We start from the raw sequence: 23452 nt of genomic DNA on the forward strand, positions 1-23452 counted from the left end.
CTGACTGCAGGTTTTCTTTTCCGACCCGAAGATGTTCAAGAAGCATTTCGTCGGAACTCTAAAAAAGTCTCGTTATAGATTTTCTTGGGATTGCTTTGAGTGCTTTCGAGACTTATGATAACCTTGCCCTTGGCATCTATGTCGTCAGTACAGTTTGTTCAGTACCAAATAAGCAAATACAAAGAGAATTTCACGCACAGACCACAGAGTTGTCCAAAACGCGGTATATATTAACAGATTTTGTGCTTCACTCCTCAGTTGGTAAACAAGGTCATTAGGTCAAATGCATGTGAAAACTTACATAGTGTCATGCAGCATGCATATATTGCAAATTATAAGACCTTTATAGGTCGAAGACAATATATATATAAACTTACGTAAACAACTACATAAACTGAGCATCTGTTTTTCAGTTTTTTTTGTGCATATATTTTTACAATATATAATAACAATTGGGAAGCTGGTTCTGTGGCCCTGTGGTGGCCAAATTTCGCCCTATATCGAGCAGTATTGAGTATTCGCCCCCAATATCGCGCCAAGGTGAGATATTGGTCACTTCCTAGTAAATGAGTAATTATGATTTATGAGAGTTCCACGAGAGACAATTACTTCGTATCACTGTTCTTTGCTATTCTGTACCAAGAAATACACTACCTTTTGTGTATCTAGTCTTTAAAGCGTTTCCTGGAATAATTGGGCTGCATGCGCACAAAGTGTGCGACTGTGTGCCGAGCCGGTCGAGGTCTAGCAGAAAACGTCGTCAAATCAATTACTTCTAACCTATTGAGATATGATGTATCTCATCGTTTTAAGATGCACCTTAGCAGTTTTTGTGTTGTTTCCGGGTGTAAATTTCTGCCTGAACCACAACAGTCTCGATCCTACACTAAGATTGGACCAGTGGAAGCACAATGTTTGCGTATCAAAGGAAAGTGGTCATGACACCAAAGAATGCCTGAAAAGTTGTGACTCTCGACCGTGCGAACATTTGTATTATGTTCTCGAAAATCTAGAGGAGCAAAACCAAACTGCAATATACGTGGAGAGGGGGCATTATGTTCTGAGCAAAAGTTACATGTTTTGGAATGTTACAGGTTTAGCTTTGATCGGAGAACGATCGGAGATAGGTGGTAAAGTTGTAATTGAATGTGAAAAGAATGCTGGTCTTGCATACATCTATAGCTCAGATATTATATTGAGGAATGTTATTCTGACGTCGTGTGGTGCACCTCAAAACAGCACCTCATTTCAGTATCCGCGATTCGTCACCGCGTTGTTTTTGGTGAACTGCATTAATTTCACCATGAACAAGGTCACCATTCAAAATGCTATTGGAATAGGAATACAGCTTTATGATGTTGCAGGCGTTGTGAATATTTCTAACTCACACATTTCCAATTGTGGGACCAAAAAAACGACACAAACTAAACCAGGAGGAGGCTTTTATTTTGAGTTCACTTCATCTGGTGGGCTGTATCCTTTTAAAACACCCCCTCAACGAATTTATCAAGAATATGGAAAATTCCATTTCAGTAACGTATGGTTTTTGGAAAATACTGCTCCTAGTATTGCTGATACTGTCTCGCCTAATAAGGAAAAACAAAATGCTTTTGGACGTGGTGGTGGTGCCTCATTCTTTTTTAGAGGATCTGCCCAAAACAATACTTTTGTCTTTGAAAACTGTCATTTTAACAAGAATAAGGCTGAATGGGGTGCAGGACTATTTGTTGAATTCCAACAAAAAACTATGAGTAATAGTATCATATTTCGATCATGTAACTTTATTGCCAATACTGCCAGGCTTGGTGGAGGTGCTGTGAGAATTGGACTGATTACCATGAGTCAAAGTTTTAACTCCATTCCAAATTGGATACGCTTCACATTATCTAATTTTGTACAAAACAAAGCAAAACTTGGTGGGAGTATAGCTTTATATGCAACAACTAAGCAATCCTATCGAGGCTTTTCTGACTTAGGCTTTGCAAATTTCTCCCATTGTGTCATAAAGGATAATTTTGCAACTATAGGCTCTGCATTTTCTGCAGCATTGTGGGACACCAATGAGTATGAAGTAGGAAGCAATAAACCATTGAAGATTTATATTGCAAATTCAACAATTGAAAATAATAAAATAACTACAAATGCTGAGGATATGATTTCTGGGACTGGTGCCTTGTATTCAAAGTGTGTACCAATCTTGCTTGACAATACAACATTTTTTAATAATTCAAATACAGCACTGGTTCTTGATAATGCTATTGTTGGAATTTTTGGAGATGTTTCATTTTTTAACAATTCTGGACAAAGGGGTGGTGCAATGTCTTTATATGGTTTAAGCCGGATTAAAGTTTCAAACAGGTCAAATCTTACTTTCACTCGGAATACATGTCAGTTACAAGGTGGTGCAATTTATGTCAAAACACCAGGGCCACAGATGGTTGCTTTTAAATCCACTGAACTTAAAATACATAGATGTTTTTTTGATTTTGAGCCAGGGAACTCTAGTGTTATCTTCCGAGGCAACAAAGGTCCAAACGATTATTCTGGAAACTCTGTTTATGCAACCACATTACAATTTTGCCGTCACACTAATGAAAGTCGAGTGAATAATTTAGTTCTAGAAAGGGATTATTTTCACTATTATTATGCAAATGGGACTAAATCTAACATGAAGTTTGAAATAGTAACTGATGCAATAAATATGGAAGTAAATTCTAGTGATTGGAGTACTACGGCAGACAAGAGCTTCTCTCCAGTTGTCAAGCTTACTGATGAAAAATCTAACAGTGTCATGGGAGTTATTAAGATTTCAATAATGCATTCAACAAATAAAGCAAGACTTATTCCATCATCAACATATTTTCTTGCTAAAGATGAGATTAAATCACTTCGAATTATTGCTAAACCAAAAACCCATTATGATATTAGTCTGGAAACTGTTGATAGCCAACTGGTGTCTCAAAAAATATCCAACGCAACAATTACAGAATGTGCTCCGGGATTTGTCTGGGATAGCTCATCTTGCAAGTGTGATGATAAACAGGATGGAGTGTCAAGATGTGATAATGAGAATCAAACACTGTTCTTGCTAAAAGGCTATTGGGGAGGCTATGGAGAATCAAGTGGAGACTTTGCTATTGTACCATGTCCAGAACACTACTGTCATTGCACTCAAAATAATCTAACATCTGATGGTGAATGCTATTTTGAAAAGAGCAAGCAATGTAATGGAAACAGAGATGGTCAGCTCTGTGGAATTTGCAAGAAGGGATATACACTATATGTTGGAAATGATCAGTGTACAAAAAATTGCAAGTCTACATCAAAGAAATGGATAGGTTATTTGATTGGTTTAATCCTTTTTTTAACATTTCTTATAGTGCTTTTCATAATGTATATAAATTTTGATCCCTTCAGTTCATATCTTAATGCATGGCTATATTTCTATCAAGTATTGAGAATGGTGGTACCTGGCAACATAGATTTTGACCCTTTTTTAACCTTCATTGACGGCCTTGCTCATATCCAGTTGACAGGTTTTGGTGGTATATGTATGTGGTCAAACATGAACGACTTGGAAAAACTAGCCTTTAACTATCTACTACCTTTCTACTTTTTTATTTGTCTGTTTGTCCTTCACAAGGTGGTTTTGGCATGGCCCAATAATTTTTTCACTCGTCGAGTTACTCAGAACTCCTGTGCTCGGGCATTTTGTACCATATTTGTACTCTCATATTCCACAGTTGTCAACATCAGTTTTAAAATTCTCTATCCTATTAAAATAGGTGATGACTATTATTTGTACTACCAGGGAACTATGAGGTACCTGTGCTCCCACCACATACCGTTCGCTGTAGTTGCCATATTATTGGTGGTGTTCGTCGGTATAATATTCCCTTTGATTCTTATTCGTCGTGAGTGGTTTGAATCAATTGATAATGGTTTAAAAAGACTTTTGCTGGATAACTTCCAGAGATGTTTTCGCAATGGTTATGAATGGTGTGCAGGTTTCTATTTTGTTGGCCGCTTTATCTTGCTTGTTTTAAGTGATTTTGTTCCAAAGAGCCCATTACAAGCCAGTCTGCTGAATAGCGTTTGTTGTATAACATTGACCGTGTTTGTTTTGTGCCAGCCTTACGTGGGCGAAGGTGGTACAATAATACCCTACAGAATACTGAACACATCTGATGCTGTTCTATTGTGCAATCTCTGTCTTATCAGCGGTTTTGGTAGTGCTGCTACTGGAATTCATAATTACTCGCAATTTTTCAAATACTCTATCAGCATCTTGAGTTATGTTCCTCTGCTGTTCTCTCTCGGACTGTTGGGTTATGTTTTGCGCCACCGATACTTGACATATACTAATCTTTTAGAAGTTTTGGATTAGCTAATAGCATGCAATAGATAACATCGGTTGACCTGGACAATTATTGTCACACCAGTTCCCTAAAAGGCAGCTTTCATTTTTATAAGGTCTATTATTTTTAACATTAATACTTTTTCTATAAGTAAAACATTTTAAATTAATGTATAGAAACTTTACTAGCCTCTGATAAAAACTATAATTCATTACGATTATAATACTGGGGCCTGTTGTGCAAAGCTATAGGTTAGCGCTAACCCTGGGCTAAATTTTAATCTAGTGTTTTAGTTTATAAATTATGTGCTTCTAAACCACTGTTCGTTTTAAAAATATGGCCTCTATCGGTCCAGAAAGTATTTATGAAAAAAGATATTCAACTTTGTAAACAAGTGATTTTAAAAATCGATGTAAAGATTTGCTTTAGAAGAAAGAAGCCAGGGTTAAGGTAACCGGCTTTTGAACAACTGGCCCCCGGTAAGCAAACGAAAATATTGACTATGTTTGTATGCCAAGTGCTAGAATTTGGTATATTCGCGATTAGATGGGCGATTTTGCGCAACCTAAAATCAAGCGGTGTCCTTTTTGTGGAGACCTCCGTCCTCCGTTGAAAAATGTACATGTAGAAGTACCAAACTAGTTCTGTTCACCATTATTGTTTTCACCTGCTGATAGACGATAAATTCATACTTGTAATATGTCTACGCACGATTATTATTATTTCAAAATATATTGTAACGCCAAGTTTCCCCTTCATCGTAAATGATGTTGTACAAGGGGCTGTTATAACGAAAGGCTACCTGAAAGCCTAGAAACAGAGGTTTACCTTACCTATCATATGTTTTTTGTATAGACTAAGATGGTAGTTTATTTTGTAGTCTGTAACTTAATTGCCTAAATAATTTTAAAAACTCATGTAATTTCGTTAACTGCATGTTTGTTAACTTAAGATTAAATATCTAAAAGCCAAGAAACTGACTAGAGTTTTTACTTAGGAAATTCTGAGGCTTCCCTTCCCTCTGATAAAAGGGAATCTTTTTTATACATAGCTTAACCAATGTAGATTCTCTATGTTGCTCAACGAAAGTGTTGATCATTAACTTCAAAGAATCCTACACAAGAATGTTCTGCACGAACTTTATGCCTGACCCCTAGTTTTTTGGCCTCCCAAATAGAGCATCAGGGCACTAACCGTGTATACTCCGGATCAGGGTTGGCATTCTAGTTTCGCAGGCCTTGATTGCCGGAAAGAAATTCATGGTGCAGACTAAAATAAATTTTATATTATATTTCATTTTCAAACTTGGTAACCACAGGCCCGAGGTCAATGAGAAAATAAAACGATATACAATGATGGCCAATCTTACAACACAAAATCTTAATAATTAATCATTTGTTCTACAATTAATATTTTTTTTCAATGCCCTACGACTTGTGAAAAATCTTCATATGATTTGGAGCTAGCCCGTACCAATCGAAAGGCCATGTCTGATAGGTTCCATCCGTGGTTGCATGTATAACAATGTGTATAATACATGTATAACAATGCCTTAATTGTCATGCCTCGATTAACTAGCACTGTCAGTCTCTCAGTGTGTAATACATGTATAACAATGCCCGTTACTGATTACCAGCTAATTAGAAAGCGTGTTCCGATCGGTACAGGGTTACTGTAATTTGTAGGTTCGGTTGGTAATTGGTAGGTTATTTCCACTTATACTATTTTCTATTAAATATACTGATATGATGCACATGCGAGCAATCAAAGTTCTAGCTTGGCTTAGCCGTAATCGAATTGTTGTAGAACACCTCGTCCATTTCTAGGTCATTAATGTCAATAGACCCTTCATGCATGCATGCATGGGTTGTAACTAGTTCGTGTACAGACAGCAATTATTATCTGTATATCGGTAAAAAAGGGACGGTCTTCTAGTTGCAAATTTAGAGGTTCAAGTTTGATGTCGGCTCTTTTAGAACAACAACTTCATGATGGAAGGATCCGTTGCCCGTTAAAACTAGCGTTAACGCTTTCCAAACTGTGTATTTCTCGCCGAGTATTGTCCATCCAGATAATCCCTTGCGTTCGATTCGTACGGAGATGTCATTGCAATAGTATCAAGGTTATTACCCTGGGCCGCAGGACTTGCTTCATTTGTAGTGGTTGCGAATCTCTCGACAGCATTTGGACTCATTGCATCGATTCCTGTCATACTGTTCAGTTTTGGAAGTGTATTTTCGCTTTGATAGTTCGAGATGGCTCCATCTTCAACCCTCGCATTTGGAAATACACCGACATTTGGTAAGGCATCCAGGCCATTTTCCAAGTGTCCTACTGGGTTGGACATTTCATCTGACATCCCTGTTGGACCGTCTTGCAATGTTTGTTCGGGAAAAGCACCGTCGCCTGCTCCTGCTGTTGCCAGGTTACCGTAGTCCCCCAAGCCCATATTACCTCCTCCAGCTTGATTCATAATTCCATTCGTCCCCTGACCCCCACCAGGTAAACTTCCAGCCATCACACCTGATGGTCGGGGATTATTTCCCGGAAAGCCAGCACGGAACAATGGACCTGGGATCACACCAGTTCCAGGTTTTTCTCCTGCATGCGCCATTTGGTCATATTGAGAAGCTGGTAACTTGGTATTAGCTTTCTTTAAAACAAAGTTGATGATAGTGGCTGGTGCGTCTTCAACTTTAGCTCTCTTGGTGGAACTTATATAGCCGTGTAATGACGCGGTCACATCGTAATCCCCAGGTAACAATAGTCGCCAGTAATCACCATCTGCAGCTGTTTTCATATTCTTATGTTTGTTCTTCACAGAAATAGTCGCGCCTTTAATTGGTTTTCCTGATTCATCTTTGACAATACCTTTCACCCCTTTGTGAACCTGAAAGTTAAGCCGAAGTTAGGGCCTGTTCATATGGGTAAAAGTTCCCGACAAACCACCAAATTGTTTTGTTCTGTTCATATGGCGAAACTTTATCCCGCATTCCGGATAAAGTTTTCAGCTGTGAAGTTACTATTCCTGGTTGGTCGAGGTTGGCGACAAATTAAGAATTTTGACCAGGGGTAAGTTGTATAAAAGACTAGTTAACTTTTAACTGTAGTTAAAGACAGAATTAGCAGAGTGAATTGTCTTTCTGAGTTAACTTATAAGATTTAACTATGTAAAGAGTTTTATACAACTGGCCCCAGACTGACAGAGTTGCAAAAAAGCTGCGGGTACGCGGGGTATCACCCGTGAGGAAGGTTTGCTTTAAATGAGGTTTGTGAGGAAGCTTCAAAGTTGAACACTCTAATTGATCAATTGCATGCATACACCAAAAAACCAAATATTTCTTTATGCTGGCTGCCTTTTGACTCAGTGACGTAACGTCAGTTTGAGGAAGGTTTTCAAAACTTGAAATCCTACCGGAAGAAGGTTGAAGTCTTTTTGCAACTTTGCCCAGACAGAAAATCGCCCCGACAAGCGGGAAATTACCTTCATAAGAGGAAAATATACTCCGGCTTACCAAGATCTCGCCTTTTATCAAGCGAGATCTCGGTAAGTGGGAGGACGTTTTGTGTCATATGAACACCAGCAAGTTTATGTTATTTGTTAATAAGAAGGCGAGATCTCGCTTGCAAATTTGCCGAAAATTTCCTTCGCTAACCGGGAAAAATTTTTCCTATATGAACAGGCCCTTACAGAAGCAAATAGCAAGAGGCGCTCATTAATCATCATTGTCTCACTTATTACCTGATCAAGAAAAGCAAGCAGGGAATTTTTATTTTCCAGCCAATATTTTGGCAAGTCAGCGGCTGGTGGGAACTTCTTACAACCTTGCTCAATCGTAATTTCAAAACAATTGCTTCTGACATAGTTGTAATCTTGCATTCCTCCTGAAACGCTGTACCATTTAGCGCCATTTGTGATGCCATCACGAAAATGATCGGGAGGAACCTCGGGACAGGGCCAAGGCGGATTTTTCAGATGCATCGTCGCGTGATTCTCAGAGAAAGTCTTGGCCAGTGCTTGGAATACATCATCATCGGGAGACTCGCTGTACGTACTTTCGCCGTTCTTTGAGTCATCGTATGGATAATTCGCCACTAATGAACCGCCATGCAGGTTGGCACTCAGGACGAAGGGATACGACTGAATCCATTTCATGACCGCTGCGGTCTCGGGCTGAGGTCTTCCAGCTGTTAATCCAAAATATTGATCAGGAAAGTTACGGTTCAGGTCGACGTTATTGGAATTGGAACGACCGAGCAACCAATCACGCTTGCTGTCCGAACCAGAATTAAATGCCAATTCAAAACCGTCCGGATTCATGCTTGGCATCAAATGAATTCGTGTTGTTTTTATCAATCTCGTTATCTCAGCATCTGTATTATATCCTTCACAGAACTCCTTGATCAACTTCAACAGAACTTCCCTTCCAACAGCTTCATTACCGTGCATGTTCGCAATATATTTAAATTCGGGAACGCCGACTTGATGTTTTCCCGGTTTGTTAGATATTTCCATAACCCAGAGTTTGCGTCCCTGCACCGACTCTCCGACGTTGTAAAGGCGAGTTATTTTCGGGTATTTTGAAGCAATTTGCTTTAACAATTCAGTCATATCCCCATAGCTGTGGTATTTCCAATTATTCGGTTCCAAATCACGTCTTTCCACGGAGGCTGCATTTGTCACTGAATACATTAATACACACGCGAAGAAGAAAAGGACACGTTGGGATGCTATTCCCGACATCTCGTTTCTTTCTACTTCGAGATTGATACAAACTTTCACGGCGATTAATGTGAATAGTTTTATGTCGAACGTAAGCGAATGTTCAAATATAGAGTAACAACATTAAACATGTTGATGTCATCATACGAAAAGATCCCCAACGGGCACACGCCTTTACTTGAACACAAACAATAGTGGTTATTACGAAATCGTTTTCCAAACATCTACTTGGCAGGTTTTGTAGTATTAAGATGTCAAATATCAAACACTGAATTTCAGGCAAGGGAAATGAGTAAACATCGGGCGTTTGTATTCAGTTCAAATGATTAAGCGCGGAAATAATCAATTCGACTGAGATGATTCATTACATACTTCCAGAACAGAAGATACTCCCTAGCGAAATCCTGGCTTATGATCTAATTGCTTTATCCGTTTAGGACAGCTTAAAGCCGTTTAAGGTAATTTTTACGATAAAAGTATTCACGAAACACTGAATTTTCATTTGGAAAAGTTGCGGTATATTTCTTTGTCTATTATCGGAATATGCAATCATTGCAATGCAGTAACCTTGTTTGCATTTCAAATGTTTTATCTGTCCAAATGCACAGTATAGACCTTAGTAATTGACTAGTGTTTTGGGTATACGTGTATACGCCTATTTGCCGTAAAAGCAACGCCAAAACCGTGTGTATTTGTGTTTTGAAAACTAAAACAGCAAAAAACCAGCAGGTTGCTTCGCAAGATCTTCTCATAGTAATCTGGTATTCCCTTTTCCTTGTCCTGATGGAATGCAGTCCTGCATCTTCCTGTTTTGTGTAATTCACACTCCGAGCTCTGCAGAGATGAATTTGAGTCATAAAAGTTCGCGTGTCCTCCAATGTACAATGTGTTCTGATCATATTAGAGTAACTTAACGTTGCAGGTGGCAAGTCTTGTGAAAATGTAGTGCCACCCGCTAAACGAGATTAACCCGCATAATAAAAGCTTTGGTTTTTATCTAGAGTAAAACTGCTAATTTCTTGTTAATTGCATGTATCAAGTGAAAATGTTAACTATCACCTGGATTGTGATTTTCTTAACTTTTTAAGAACGCGCATTAAAAGTACAAAGATTGATCGAGTCAGCGATTACTGAACCGATGTTACTTATTACCTGTTCAATGTATGTTATGCTTATAACCAAACCACGGCCGTACGGGCAATCCTAGAGCGCTAAAATTACTGGATAAACGGCTGTCAAGCTTGCGTACAATTGTCCCCAGGAACCAAAGTTAAGCACTCCTAACACTATCAGTTATTATCGACAATACGTTTTCCTTTATCAAGGATTTCCTATGCTTATAAATAGAGTTTGAAGAAACATTCATAGTTCGAAATGCCACAATGACAAGGGAACACGCCCACCGCGGTTGTGCCCTTCGAATGTTTTTCCTGCTAACACATAGTAGAACATATACGAAAACCTTACTAATGAATGTTTTCGGATAACAAAGAACACAAGACATTGTGTTTAATTAACAATTCTTTATTTCGTTTAAAACCACACATAACAATATTTCAAAAGAATTAAGGGGAAGTTCGTTTCGTGTTTTTATACACAGAAGTCGATTTATGAGAATGCTGAAACGTGATTTACATTGAATATTGGGCTCTAGCATGCAAGTAAAGTTATATTTGTATTCGTAGCCTTTGCCATATTGGGTGGAAATTAAAAATGATTTATTTAAAGGCAAACAACCATTAAATGCAAATGAAGATTGCGCATTTTGCGATCTTAAAAAATTGTAAAATGTTTTAGCCAGGTTTAGTGATGGTTTAAACGAGAGATGATTGCGCCACCCAAGATGGCAGACCACATTATGTAAATTTAGAACACGCCATATTGCAAGAGCCATATATAGAATTTGTATTAAAATAGACAGCAAAGTTTGGTTTTCAATTTTATTTTTCTCCTTGTTTTCAACAGTAAAGGGCGCACGCGCGCTTCATTTGAAGGACAAATACAGCGATGCAAACATCAAGATAAGAGGAAGAACACAAAAACACAACGAACAACACAAAAACTAACGTGTTAGGGAAAAAACCTGACAAAAATCTAGAATCTCACGAAGAATTGGAAGAACGAGTTTTTATCTTTAAATGAACGTATACGTTCACAACCAAGATTGGTTGCGTCGATTTTAATTCAATGCTTATTCTCATAACTTTCACAGCGATACGATTTGACCACGATCAGAAGTGGAAAAACAAAATACGTGAAATGGAGGATTGAAGCATTCATATCGTGTAAATGTCTCCAACAGCAATACGCTGTTTTTTCAACTCAGAGGCAAACTTATAAGAAAGACAGACGAAAATACAGCGACATCAGAAAATGGTAAAGAATGGTGAAGTGTCGTGGAACGTAGAATTTTAAGAAGACTCGTTTTTTATCTCTTCTTTATTGGTGTTCGTTAAGGCTACCTCATCACTCCCCTGCACTACCGAATCTACTTCTGATTCTAGTGTAGTATCTTTTGTTACTATAGATGGTTTAACGTCATTATTTTCCATCGCAACTGCTTCGTTATTTTCTGAAGTATCCTGGTCAACATCTTCTTTATCTTCAGTGTTTTCTTTTCCATCACTTGTCTCCATGTCACTCTCGTCGGCCTACGTAATGCGAAAGTATACGAACACATAATATTCCCAGATAGATTGCTAACAAAGTGAGACTGAATAGTTTGGACCTTTTCAGTTTGTATGCCAATTAAATTAAATGCATTTCAAACGCATGGTCTGAAATGGTTAAGTTTTATTGACTATTCCATGGTCGCAACATCTGAAATGGGTTAATTCACATGCAAGCTGTCAGAGATGGTCTATAGATATATGTACCAGATAGTTTATTGCGAAATCATTAACAGATGCGGGTTCTCTGATATAAACTAATTGCAAATATGCAGCTATGGTTGTTTAGAAATTATTTTTACTTCCAACGCAGTATTTAAGGGATATATATAGTTTTCCAATCTTACCTCATTGGTATCTTGGTAACATAAATAATGATAGGTCTACAAAAATTGAAATTTGATGCATGGCAATAAATACAGAAACATACAAGGTAATTCTCAAAGTGTTTACTTAGAATATTTTGAATTCTACCTTTCCATCGACTCTTACTGCGTTCTTGTAATGCCAATCTTCAGATGTTTCGTCCCAATATGTTTCGAATTTTTCGAAGCAAATATCACATTGCTGAAAAAAAATATACAATTAATTAAATATGAAAGAAAAACTCGCGATATATACCATCTACGACAGTAAGGTTGCAAAACCTTAAAAGTATAAGAATATTAGAAAAAACCTCATGAATCGATGCAAATATCAATCGGTGTATCTATGGCCCTGGGTTAAAGGTTATGAAAATGTGGTTGCTTATTGTGGTGGAGCCCGTCCGGCGTCCACTGTAAATTAGATCGTCATCGTATTTGCTGCAAAGTACACTACCCTGTAGTCTATTATAGATCATTGAAGATTTTGTTAGAGACCACTATGCAAGTCAGTACAGTTAAAGCATGGCATATGACTGACACTTACCCTCTCAGACTCGGTGTCATCGTTCAGGACAGGGCAACTTCCTTCTTGTAAATCTTCGCTTTTCTCTGATTCTCCCTCTGATTCAGCTTCAAATACAGCGCTTCGAGCTAAAAAGGAATACACGTAAATAAGTTTGCTGCCTAGGCAGTCCTCTCCTTGTTGTTACTGGTTGGTATACAGTATTAGTATGTATAGAAATAATTTCTAATTCGGTTTAATGTGCATAGTGCATTGTATGTAAGGCAAACATGATGCTAGGTAGTGTTTTGGTTAGCGATTTGAACAACAACTTGAACAGATGATTTTGGCGCAACTCATGACTTTGTTGCCCACATTTCTAGCGTTGTTTCAACGAATGCTAATTTTTAAATTAAAGAGGTTGCTCATTGCCCTCGTTCTCTGGATGCGAAAGGCAATGGGGGCGCTGTCACCCCCTCCCTCCCTGTTCCGACATCCCGAGCCATACAATAAACTGAATATAAAAAATGTTTGAAACTGAAAGATAGAAATAATACGAGCAGTCAACAATGAAACATTTGGGGCGCTGCAATTACCTTTTAATTTGGGATCCTCGGATGACTCAAACTCTAACCAGTCCTAAAAAATATCGGTAAAATTTCAACAAATGAAAAACGTACTATTTACAAATCGAGAACACAATAAAGCCACATGAAGAACAAGTTACTCCCAGACGAACGGACGTCAAAAGATCTGCATATAATCGTGTGCATGCCATAGAGAAACGCAACACGATAAAATGTAAGAAGGCAACTCTAAATGCACACCCGTTTTCTTAGAATTAGGGGTCTCTGATGTGAACTCAAGAAATTTCTAGAAACTGCATCAACTTAATATCAAGTATTAATTAATGACGGTTGACTTATTGTAACGTTTAAGAGAAACTCTTGATGCTTTCGACCTATATGGCCTGTTTATACTCCGTGTAATACCTCGGCGGTGATGAACCAATTTCGATGGGCGGCCACTGTTTCTTTTTCTTTTCTGTTCATGCGGAAATGCCAATCCAAATGCTGGCCATATTTTTCATTGTTTGCTTCTTTAAAACGCAAACCGCACGATGAGCACTGATTACCGCGATGCAGTTCCATGATTACACCATCGTAACGCCTATGGAAAACGATACAAAATCCACCTTAAGCTTGTTTCCCACAAAACACGCGATTGACACGTGGCTGGCCCACCTTGAGCCATACACAATGTTGAAACTTAACTTTGTACAACCAGCCCAAATTGGTAAATAAATACAACATTAACACTAGTAATTTTTTTGTCATGTTTGAATCGTAGTTTGGTGTATCTTTCTTTATTAACCTCGTTTTTATCACTCAAGTGCACCTAGCAGCATATCAAAAGGCAGACAAAATGGGGGGAGGGGGGAGACCAGTTGTTCAGAAATATTTACCTGCGAAGATGATCGAGGGTTAACTTTATTTCCGGCAGTTTTGGTATTTGTGGAAGAACAGGAATTTCTTGCAATATTTGTTTTTCGACTACAGGAGGTGTCAATGCTCTGGCAGGAGATAATCGCTGGTTGACTTTGGTGATAATACCAGTGTCCATTAGTCTTCTAAATAGATCGTCCACAGTCTGTTTCTCCATTACTAAGTTTGATGGAGGAGCGTCATCTGCCAGAGAAGATACATCAGCATTGTACGTGATTAACACTAAATTACCTCTGTTATTCATAAAGACATTGACTCCTGATTTACAGGTATTAAAAAAAGCCAGATTAAGAATTTTACCTAGTTCAGTTTTGTCGGATAAAACATTAGATTCAGGGTTACGAGGCAACATCGGGTCAGTTGATTGAGAATGTTCTCTATATTCTCCCGTCATGTCGACAGGTCCTTGATTAGAAAACACATCAGCTTCACCGAGCACCATTCTCTCTGTCGCCGTAAAAAGAATAAACGAACGTTGGATTGTTTAAGATATAATAATCAGGAGCCGGTTGTATCAAGCCCGTTTAGCTTAAACGGTGGATAAGTCAAACTTAAATAACACTCTTACATCTCTCTTGAATGAGTCAACTTGAATATTATACACTGAATATGTAGTTGTAAACTGTATCTTTGTATTATGGTTAAAAACATTTAGTTCGCTTGTTGAATAAAACGATAGACTTGCTTTCTATTTTGAACTTAACCACCGTTTAAGCTAAACGGGCTTGATACAACCGGCCCCAGAACGATTAAATCCTTTGACGGCTAATGTAACAGTTACCAAGCTGCTCAATAATTTTCAAATGCTGTGTATTTTCACACTGTGCCTGAGTGTGTGTGCAAGTGTGTAATTTGCACAATAAACTGCCCCATATGCATCAAAACAATATAAACTTCTCCATGCATTATGCATTATCAAACGAGTGAACCAAGTACCTTGGTCATTATTCAAATCGGATATCATTGGTTTGCCATGCGCGGGAGTAAGGTTATCAGCATGTGGGTGCGATGCGGGTACGAATGATGGACGGCCTGGCTCGTGTTGTGCTTGCATATCAATGCTACGACGACGTTGCCATTTTTGGAGTTCATACAACTGACCAAGCTTCTCCAATAAATCTTGGTGTTGTTCTTTGGACAGATCACCCGTACGCAAACGATGTTCAGCCTAGATGGCAGAAAGTTAATTAATTAGTGTCGTTTTATACCATTATATATAATTTTATCACATTCTACTGTTATAAAAGTGCAAAGCACGACAGTTGATACACGCGCAGTCTTTAAACGGATAGGATTAAACTGAAAAACTCACGTGAGTTCAAATAATGTAGCAACTACTGTTGTTGTACATTAGACATGCTTTATTGTTACAGTGGAAACCGATATAATAAACATGAAATTTCTGCTGTTATGACAACTTCCATATTCTGCACAAGAGCGCTGCTGTAATACCCTAGCTCCATAACAAATTACACGTGACTTACACTTTTCAAAATCTCTGATTCGTTATCCAATGTGAGTTCCATAGGAATTTCTATATCCCCGGGGAAGTGCGGGGGTATAAATTCATTTCGCATACCCCGAGGTGGAAAAGGTGCGTCTCGGGAAGGTGGAAACCGTGGTCGTGGTCCTTGGAAGAAGTCATGGGGAGGGTTTCTATTGTCGCCATGTCGCCACGGCTCGTGAAATCCAGGTTCATCATGCCATTCCTCTAAAGGATGATCGGGGGAGTCGCGACGTCTCTCTCGAATTTCAGAAATCTCTCTTTCAGTGAGTAAAGGTCTGGGTGATGATGATCGGGACATTTTGTACGGCGGTTCCTCGCCAAAACCTCGCTCAAACGGAACGCCATCGGGTCGATCAAAACCCTGATCTCGTCTTTCTGCTAATCTACCTGTGCTATCAACTGCTTGAGGGGGACGAATTCGTCCTTCGATCGGTCCCTCCGACATATGTCCTCGGTGTGGTCTATAAATTAAAACAATAAAATAAACATAAAGGCACAACAGAATGTAAAAATACACAAGCAGTGTATATCGATTTTAGCCTTTTGTGATTTCATGCAACAACTTCATTTTTTCCCAATGTGTTTAATCATACCTGCGTTGCCCTCGACCTCTACTCCATTCATCGCGCATGCTCTCATCGTATTCCCTTCTTGGAGGATGTCTGGGTCTTATATCAGGACCTGGACGGCCTCTGTGACGTCCTCTTTGAGGGTAACCAGGACGACCCGAATTATCCTTATATCGACGGCCGTAACGATCACCAGGTCTGTCCACTGGACGGTCTCGCATCCCTGGACGGTCTACAGGATGATCACCACCAGGTCGGTCACCATGACGACCTATGGCGTGTTCGTCAAGATGGCCCATCGCATGTTCATTTGGAAGGTCACCTTGACGTCTATGATTTCTGCCGTCGGCGAGGTCATAACCCGTGCGATCCCCTGTAGTCCCTCCTGGTCTGTCACTGGGATGATTTCCTGGTCGTTCACCTGGGTGTCGTCTTCTACCCCGCTCTCTATCATTACGTTTTCTCTCTTTGTTTTCTTTAGCATGCTCATGTCTCTGTCTAGCATCATGATGTCCGCTCCCACGTAATCTTCTACCCCTTCTGTTGCCTTCCAGCGCGTCCTTACCTAAGTCCTTGTTCTCTGGAAAATCCGAGCCCGAGTCACTATCACTTTTCATTATTTTAGCTTTTGGGTCCTTTCTAAAATACCTGTTCTTTCCCAAAGGCCTATCTCTATTATACGCCACAGCAGGTGCCAGGTTTACATTGTCATCATTTTTATTAAGTGGAACAAATTCCTGGTCAAAACCTACTTTTTCCGCCTGTTTCTCAACGACACTATCTTTTTTCACCGCAGAAGGTTCTTCCTTCGTTTTTTCAGGTTCAATGTTAGAGTTGTCAGAAGAGGTTTCTTCAGACTCTGTTTTGCTCTCTGTTACTTGTTCAAGTTTTTTAAGTCTAGGGTCTTTGATGCTTTGTTGAACGGCGGTAGAATTATCAGAAAGTTTGGAATCAGTTGAGTCCTCCTATAATTTAAATTATTTACAATAAAAATCAGTGAAACGTTCTTAATATAGATAAACACATCAAGTATGCACACAGTGTGTTACAGTACGCCAATGAAACATTAGCTATGGGACTAGAGAATTTAGATTAACCCAGGCAGCCGATGGAACATTGTTCAAACCAAAAACACATGTATGTGAGAAAAAGATCATGCATCACCTCTGCAGAGTGCACTTCTTCTTGTTGTAATCTCATCTTTAGTAATTGCTCTTTTTGTTGTTTTAAAAGGTTTTGTCTGTCCTTTTCTTGTTTCTTTTTTATCAAATCGTATTTCATTTGTAATTCTTCTAGTTGCATCATTTGCAATCTCATTTGCTCTCCTTGCAGTTGATTCAGCTCTTTCTTTTTTCGTTCAAATTCCTCTATGATCTTTGCTTCGTCAGATGAAGAACAACTCGTCATACTTTCATCATTTTCCTCCACCTAGAAAACAGCAACTTGTTTAATAACTTTAGCTTTGCCATGTGGGAAAAGCAATTATAACTCTGTCAATGAGGACAGAAGTATGCCAAAATGCATGAAAAGTTTCCAGGGCCACCACAAGCGGCAGTGAGGGAGAGCAATGGGGGCAATAGCCCCTAAAAGAACGAAGGCCAATATATTATAAAGAAAGTGAGAAGGGAAGTAGAGTGTGCTATGTTGTAATACACCTAGTTTTAGACAAAATTCATCTTTCTTTAAACTCTTACCTTAGAAAGAAACTTGGGATTAATATGAATAGATGGACTGGCAGGTGGTGGTTCAACTACAGGCCATCCAGGGTCACGCTTATGTACACTACAGTCTAGTTCATGAAGTGTCTTCGCTGGGAATATTGGTGGCCATGTATTTCTCAGTTTAAACATGGACATTCGAATCTTTTCATCTGCCTAAAAATTTGTCACACAACTTTTTGTTTTAGAAAGAGCTACACATGACATATGTGTAAATGGTGTTTAGGCGTGATTTTCCATAAACATAGATACACACATTGTTGTTAGTCACCCTTATGGAACCACTGGATATGGATACCTCTCTGGGTGTTCCAAAACAGGTCTGATATATTTAGAGATTAGTTTTTTAGGTAACCTTGTAAAACAGATAACTTCTACACCTTATTTCTAATACATATTTTGCAAAGAGAAGAAGGGAAGATAGAATGATTGTTTATATACCTGCTCAAACACATGAGTAAATAAAGCAACAATACATGGAGATACTGCAGTGATATACTCTTTGCCAATGTTCTTTACAATAGAATCCATCAGGTACAATGAGGGGAGCTTTTTATCAATAGTAACCTGAAATAACAGGTTATCAATAATTAGGATATCAGCATAAAGGTGCCAAGGTGTGGCACCAAATTACATAAATATATATTCCAGTGAAGCCACTTGGATTGCACTTTAATCTTGATTATAGGTCCCTCACACTCACATAAAAATATTTTTTGGATATATTTTTAGTTGTTATTTCACCACACTTGATAACAAAAGTAAATTTAATTTATATCTTGTAACAATTGTTGGCTTTAAACAATAAAGATAATGTCTTTCTTTCCAGCACATTTTGTCCCAACTGGTAATTTTCTAACCTGTAGCAGTTTTGAAGGGGGTTGGGAGAGTTCACTATTAGTGCGCCATGCAAAGTTTTCTCGTCAAAAGGTCTTCAGAAGACCCTTGTTAGGGGTGTATATATTTGAAAATGGTTGCTTAATTCATCTCCAATTTAGAAGCAACTAATGAAAGCTGCGGACCAGAGTTACCCCTGTTGTGCATTTTACAGGACCCTGGATAATCCTAGTGATTATAGCAGAAGCATACAGAAGCGCTAGCACAGTGTACTGATCAAAATATTTTCTAAAATCCCATCTCAGTGTGCAAGATATGGCATTTAGGGATAGCAGATCAAAATATTTTCGAAAGCCATGGCCAGACCTCCACAGCAAAGAAAGCCAGCTGGCCACAGCACTTATGAAGAGTGTGACACAATTTGCTCGTATTTCCACTTGTCAACATGTCCTTAGTCTTATCACACTTTCAAAGGTAGTATTAAGACAGTTTATTATGTAGTTGGGACCCCTGTCTGTTTTTCCTTTGGGTCTGAGGTGGGAGAATAATCGCATATGGAAACTTGAAAAAGAGTCACTTGACCAGTATTACCAGACTCGTATAGGACCAAACTCCAAAGACAAACAATCTCTTTTTTACAATGTATAATTTAAAAATCTCCAATCTTAGACTACAGATAATAATACATCACGTTTATTTCACCGTATTGTGTTTATGATACAAAGTTTTACCTCATATATTCGTTTTTCAATTAGCTTTATAATTTCTGTAGCATGTTGGCTATTTTCTTCTGCAAGCATCGTCAGCACGTTGATGAGCGGCTTTGAATTGAACGTTAAATCCTCCAGGGATGAAGAATACTCACTGCAAATGTCTTCTGCAGCCATTGATAAACGTAATAAGTGAAAAGGATAAACTGAATAACATAAAAAATTAAAAGAAAAATAAAAGAAAAGCGTGAGTCTCAAAATGGCGGTTGAGAAACATCACAAAAGAGAAAAAGCAAAAATCATCCCATGGTACCCATTGCATGCAATGTTGCATCCATTATTCACCCTTTAGTTCCTCCTAACACTGGTTAGTGGTTTCTAATAAGCGCCCTGTTTCTAATCAATAATAATCATCATAATCAAATGATCGATTCATCCATCCATTCTTAATTTATATTCATATATATTGTTTCTTATGTTTTTCATTTTCTCTGATCGATACCATAGTTATTAAAATCGTTGCCTAAATGATGCTGAAATTTTGCAGGCGAGAAGTGTCAAAACCCGAAAACCGCATCTTGATCCTCTACGGATGGTCAATCATAATCTTACATTTTGTAAAAAGTTTTATACAACTGGTCCCTGGGAGTAGAAGGTCTTGAATAGAAGATGGTCCGATAGAGTTTATGCCTCTTTCTCTGCTCGCGTGTTCCCTGACCCTCGGGCTTTCGATGATGATTCATCATTGGTGATGATAAGATGAAAATTTTAAAATATTCTCATTAATATTCGCGATTTAATTGACGAACAAATTTGGCGGGAATTTAGCGACTGCGTCAATGATATCAGTAATCAGTATCAAACTACTGTTGTGCTCCGCTTGTTTAAAACCTAAAACAGTGTAAATATGAGTTTGTGGGTCGACAAATATCGTCCAAGTTCCCTGGCAAAGTTAGATTACCACAAAAATCTAGCTGCACATCTCAAGAAATTGGTAGGAAATTATGAAATTATTGAAGTATATAAATTTGAGAATGTTCTGTGACTCGCGAGGAGTGGTGGGGTGAGGGGCTGTGGTTGCAGAGGGTAGCCTAGGTCTATCGTCTAATGTGTAAGCTTGCCAAACTTTTGATCCATATCCAGATGTGACTTTTCCCAAATGTAGAATGCAGACCTTAAATACTGATACTTATTATTTTGTTTAAGGCTCACAGCAAAGATTTCCCCCACCTCATGTTTTATGGACCCTCTGGATCTGGCAAGAAAACAAGGATAATGTGTGTTTTAAGAGAACTTTATGGTCCTAGTGCAGAGAAATTGAAAATTCAGCAACAAACCTTTACTGTAAGTTATTATGGTTGCATCTTGTTGCATATCACTAAGATGGATCCATGGAGTTAAATTGAACTTCTTATCATGGATGAACTTTTAACCTTTTACTCTGTTCACTCCACCTGGTAATGCTAAAAGACAGCTAACATTCAGACCTCCTTTAAAAGGAATATATATTTTATATTTAGACACCATCAAACAAAAAGATCGAAATTTCAACTATTGCTAGTAACTATCATATTGAAGTAAATCCAAGGTAAAAATTCCAAATTCCTATCTTTAGTACCTCTCTATTTCCTGAGTATCATTGAAATATGTTTAAAACTAAATTAATACTCTAAAATTCCATGAACACCAAAGTTTTGGCTATTCTGTTATATGATATTATATTTGGTATTATGGTAACTTGTATATTTAGTGATGCTGGAATATATGATCGAGTTGTAATTCAAGATCTTATAAAAACAGTAGCACAGTCTCACCAGCTGGATTCTGCTTCGCAGAAAGAATTTAAAGGTAACTTAACATAAGAGAGAGATGACATTATAGCAATTTACCTATTCTGTCCATTGTTCTAATAATATCTGCACATAACCATCTATGTTAAATATGGGACTTCTTAGTTCTTAAACAGATAGTGGCAAGCACATCAGTCTGTTATTATGTTCTTCTAGGTTGCTATAATAGTGTAGCTTTGGGGATGTTTGTTTGATTTGCTTGTTTCCTTATATAGTTGTTCTCCTTACGGAGGTTGACAGACTCACGAAAGATGCACAGCATGCTCTAAGACGAACAATGGAGAAATTCACAGCAACTTGTCGCTTGATACTCTACTGTAATTCAACCAGCAAAGTTATTCCTGCCATCAGAAGTCGTTGTCTTGGAATAAGAGTCTCGGCTCCCTCTCATTCAGAGGTAAAAAGTCGCTATTTAAGTTTTAACCCCCCTTCAAAGTATGCTGGTCACCTTTTGGAAAGATTATTTTTGAAATGCTCTCTCAATGGTATCAAGACTATAATGACTATACTGCATCTACCTCATCTTAAAAGTACATCTTTCAATGATGTAAATATTTGCTTTCCTCTAGATTAGTCAAATCTTGCATTATGTGTGCAGAAAAGAAGGACTTACATTACCAGATAAACTGGCTCAACGCATTGCAGAAAAATCTGGAAGAAACCTTAGAAAAGCATTACTTATGTGTGAGGCTTGTAGAGTACAACAGTAAGTATTAAGCAGCAAGAGTGGAAATGGGACCCTAAGGCTAAGAGCCATGCCTATCTTGGCAATGCATTTCAATGCAAACTTGGAGTGTAATTGGAAACGTTCAATGTTTCTGGCATGGCTGCAGCTTGGTCATATTTTACTCCACTGTCTTTACTTAACGAGAGACAAGATAGGCATGAATCACACTCATTTCAATTTCAGGTACCCATTCAGCGAAGATCAACAAATACAAGAAGCCGACTGGGAGGTTTACCTTAGAGAAACTGCTCAATTGATTGTGGAAGTCCAATCTCCCAAACGGTAGTATATTTTTGTGCAACTCAATTCCTTAATGCTATTGCTTGCATTCTCTTGCAAAAGTGTAGGTTGTTAGACTAATATAGCCTCCAAATGCTCTGCCCAATGCTTAACACCTTTTCAATTAATTGAAGTTAATTAAGTTCAATTAATTAGCAAGGTGTATACCAGGCATATATATATAATCCATCACCATTATCGCTACTCTGGTGTAATTAATGAAAGTAATCACCACACAAAGATTACATTTAGATGAATGTAATCTTTGTGTGGTAATTACTTTCATTAATTAATTAAACCAGAGTAGTGATAATTGCAATGGACCTTTTCAATTAATCTTATGCAATTAGACTCCTGGAGGTTCGAGGAAGACTGTACGAGTTGCTGACTCATTGTATCCCTGCGGATGTAATAATGAAGGTAAGAGGATGTTATGAAGTGTCTTGTCAGTATATGCCATTTTATGACACAGTGAACCCTGGGGTGAAGTTAGTAATAACCATCCTGCCAGAAGAGTCGACGATCAATCAGTTCAACTCTTAACGCAAATGAAGGCTTTTGGTTTTATTGCTAAAGCCTACAAAATGCAAGATTATGTGTATCAATGCCGATAATTTTACTAGGGTCTCGTTCAACAACTGGTGACAAACTGCGATGGATCATTAAAAGCAGAAGTGGCCCGAATGGCAGCATTTTACGAACACAGACTACAACGCGGGAATAAAGTCATCTATCATTTGGAAGCATTTGTAGCGAAATTCATGAGTACTTATAAACGTTTCCTGGAGGAAGGAATGTTAGATATGTTTCTTTAAAACGTTATAGACAATAGTATAGATGTTCGCAGTGCAACGGCTATATATTCTATATAATTTTGTTGTGCACTGTAATCTTCAATGGCGCTACAAGAAGTGAACGGAGAAAGGAGAAATCTGATTCCATGGTCATGGAAAATATGGACAACTTCGTGAATTAACTTTATATCGGCTTTATTAGGATGAATAAAATAAGTTTGCCTTTTATACTGTAACAATTATTTCATAATCACAATGTTTTCATTTGAGTTATCATATACTTAAGAAGCATTATATAAATAATTTCATAATCTAAATGACCATGCATATAACACTTAA

The 23452-nt window shown here is 38.1% G+C and overlaps 4 protein-coding genes across 4 annotated transcripts; 2 read left to right on the forward strand and 2 right to left on the reverse strand.

The window, feature by feature from the left end:
* Positions 1-576: 576 nt before the first annotated feature.
* LOC114528211 lies at positions 577-5317 on the forward strand. Its single transcript, XM_028549831.1, has one exon. It carries the CDS (start codon positions 791-793, stop codon positions 4385-4387), a length of 3597 nt encoding a protein of 1198 aa, XP_028405632.1. The 5' UTR covers positions 577-790; the 3' UTR covers positions 4388-5317.
* A 399-nt stretch (positions 5318-5716) lies between these two features.
* Positions 5717-9170, reverse strand: LOC114525020 (carboxypeptidase D-like). The gene is made up of 2 exons (XM_028546256.1): positions 8101-9170; positions 5717-7248 (listed from the first exon to the last, which is right to left on the reverse strand). Exons 1-2 carry the CDS (start codon positions 9100-9102, stop codon positions 6382-6384), a joined length of 1869 nt encoding a protein of 622 aa, XP_028402057.1. The 5' UTR covers positions 9103-9170; the 3' UTR covers positions 5717-6381.
* Positions 9171-10882: 1712 nt separating this feature from the next.
* LOC114525003 (pre-mRNA cleavage complex 2 protein Pcf11-like) lies at positions 10883-19732 on the reverse strand. Its single transcript, XM_028546255.1, has 15 exons — positions 19485-19732; positions 18358-18483; positions 17893-18072; positions 17363-17626; positions 16223-17163; positions 15607-16090; positions 15059-15290; positions 14423-14569; positions 14083-14305; positions 13610-13787; positions 13214-13256; positions 12660-12766; positions 12225-12317; positions 12098-12133; positions 10883-11732 (listed from the first exon to the last, which is right to left on the reverse strand). The coding sequence occupies exons 1-15, from the start codon at positions 19638-19640 to the stop codon at positions 11493-11495; spliced, it is 3450 nt and encodes a 1149-aa protein (XP_028402056.1). The 5' UTR covers positions 19641-19732; the 3' UTR covers positions 10883-11492.
* A 306-nt stretch (positions 19733-20038) lies between these two features.
* On the forward strand, positions 20039-23430 carry LOC114526905 (replication factor C subunit 3-like). The gene is made up of 9 exons (XM_028548448.1): positions 20039-20457; positions 20670-20807; positions 20984-21051; positions 21214-21311; positions 21529-21710; positions 21883-22019; positions 22224-22322; positions 22670-22739; positions 22943-23430. The coding sequence occupies exons 1-9, from the start codon at positions 20371-20373 to the stop codon at positions 23132-23134; spliced, it is 1071 nt and encodes a 356-aa protein (XP_028404249.1). The 5' UTR covers positions 20039-20370; the 3' UTR covers positions 23135-23430.
* The last annotated feature ends 22 nt before the right edge of the window (positions 23431-23452 follow it).

The sequence above is a fragment of the Dendronephthya gigantea genome, unplaced genomic scaffold (genome assembly GCF_004324835.1).
Source record: "Dendronephthya gigantea isolate DGI-Jeju-01 unplaced genomic scaffold, DenGig_1.0 000001F, whole genome shotgun sequence".
NCBI classification, from domain to species: Eukaryota; Metazoa; Cnidaria; class Anthozoa; order Malacalcyonacea; family Nephtheidae; genus Dendronephthya; species Dendronephthya gigantea.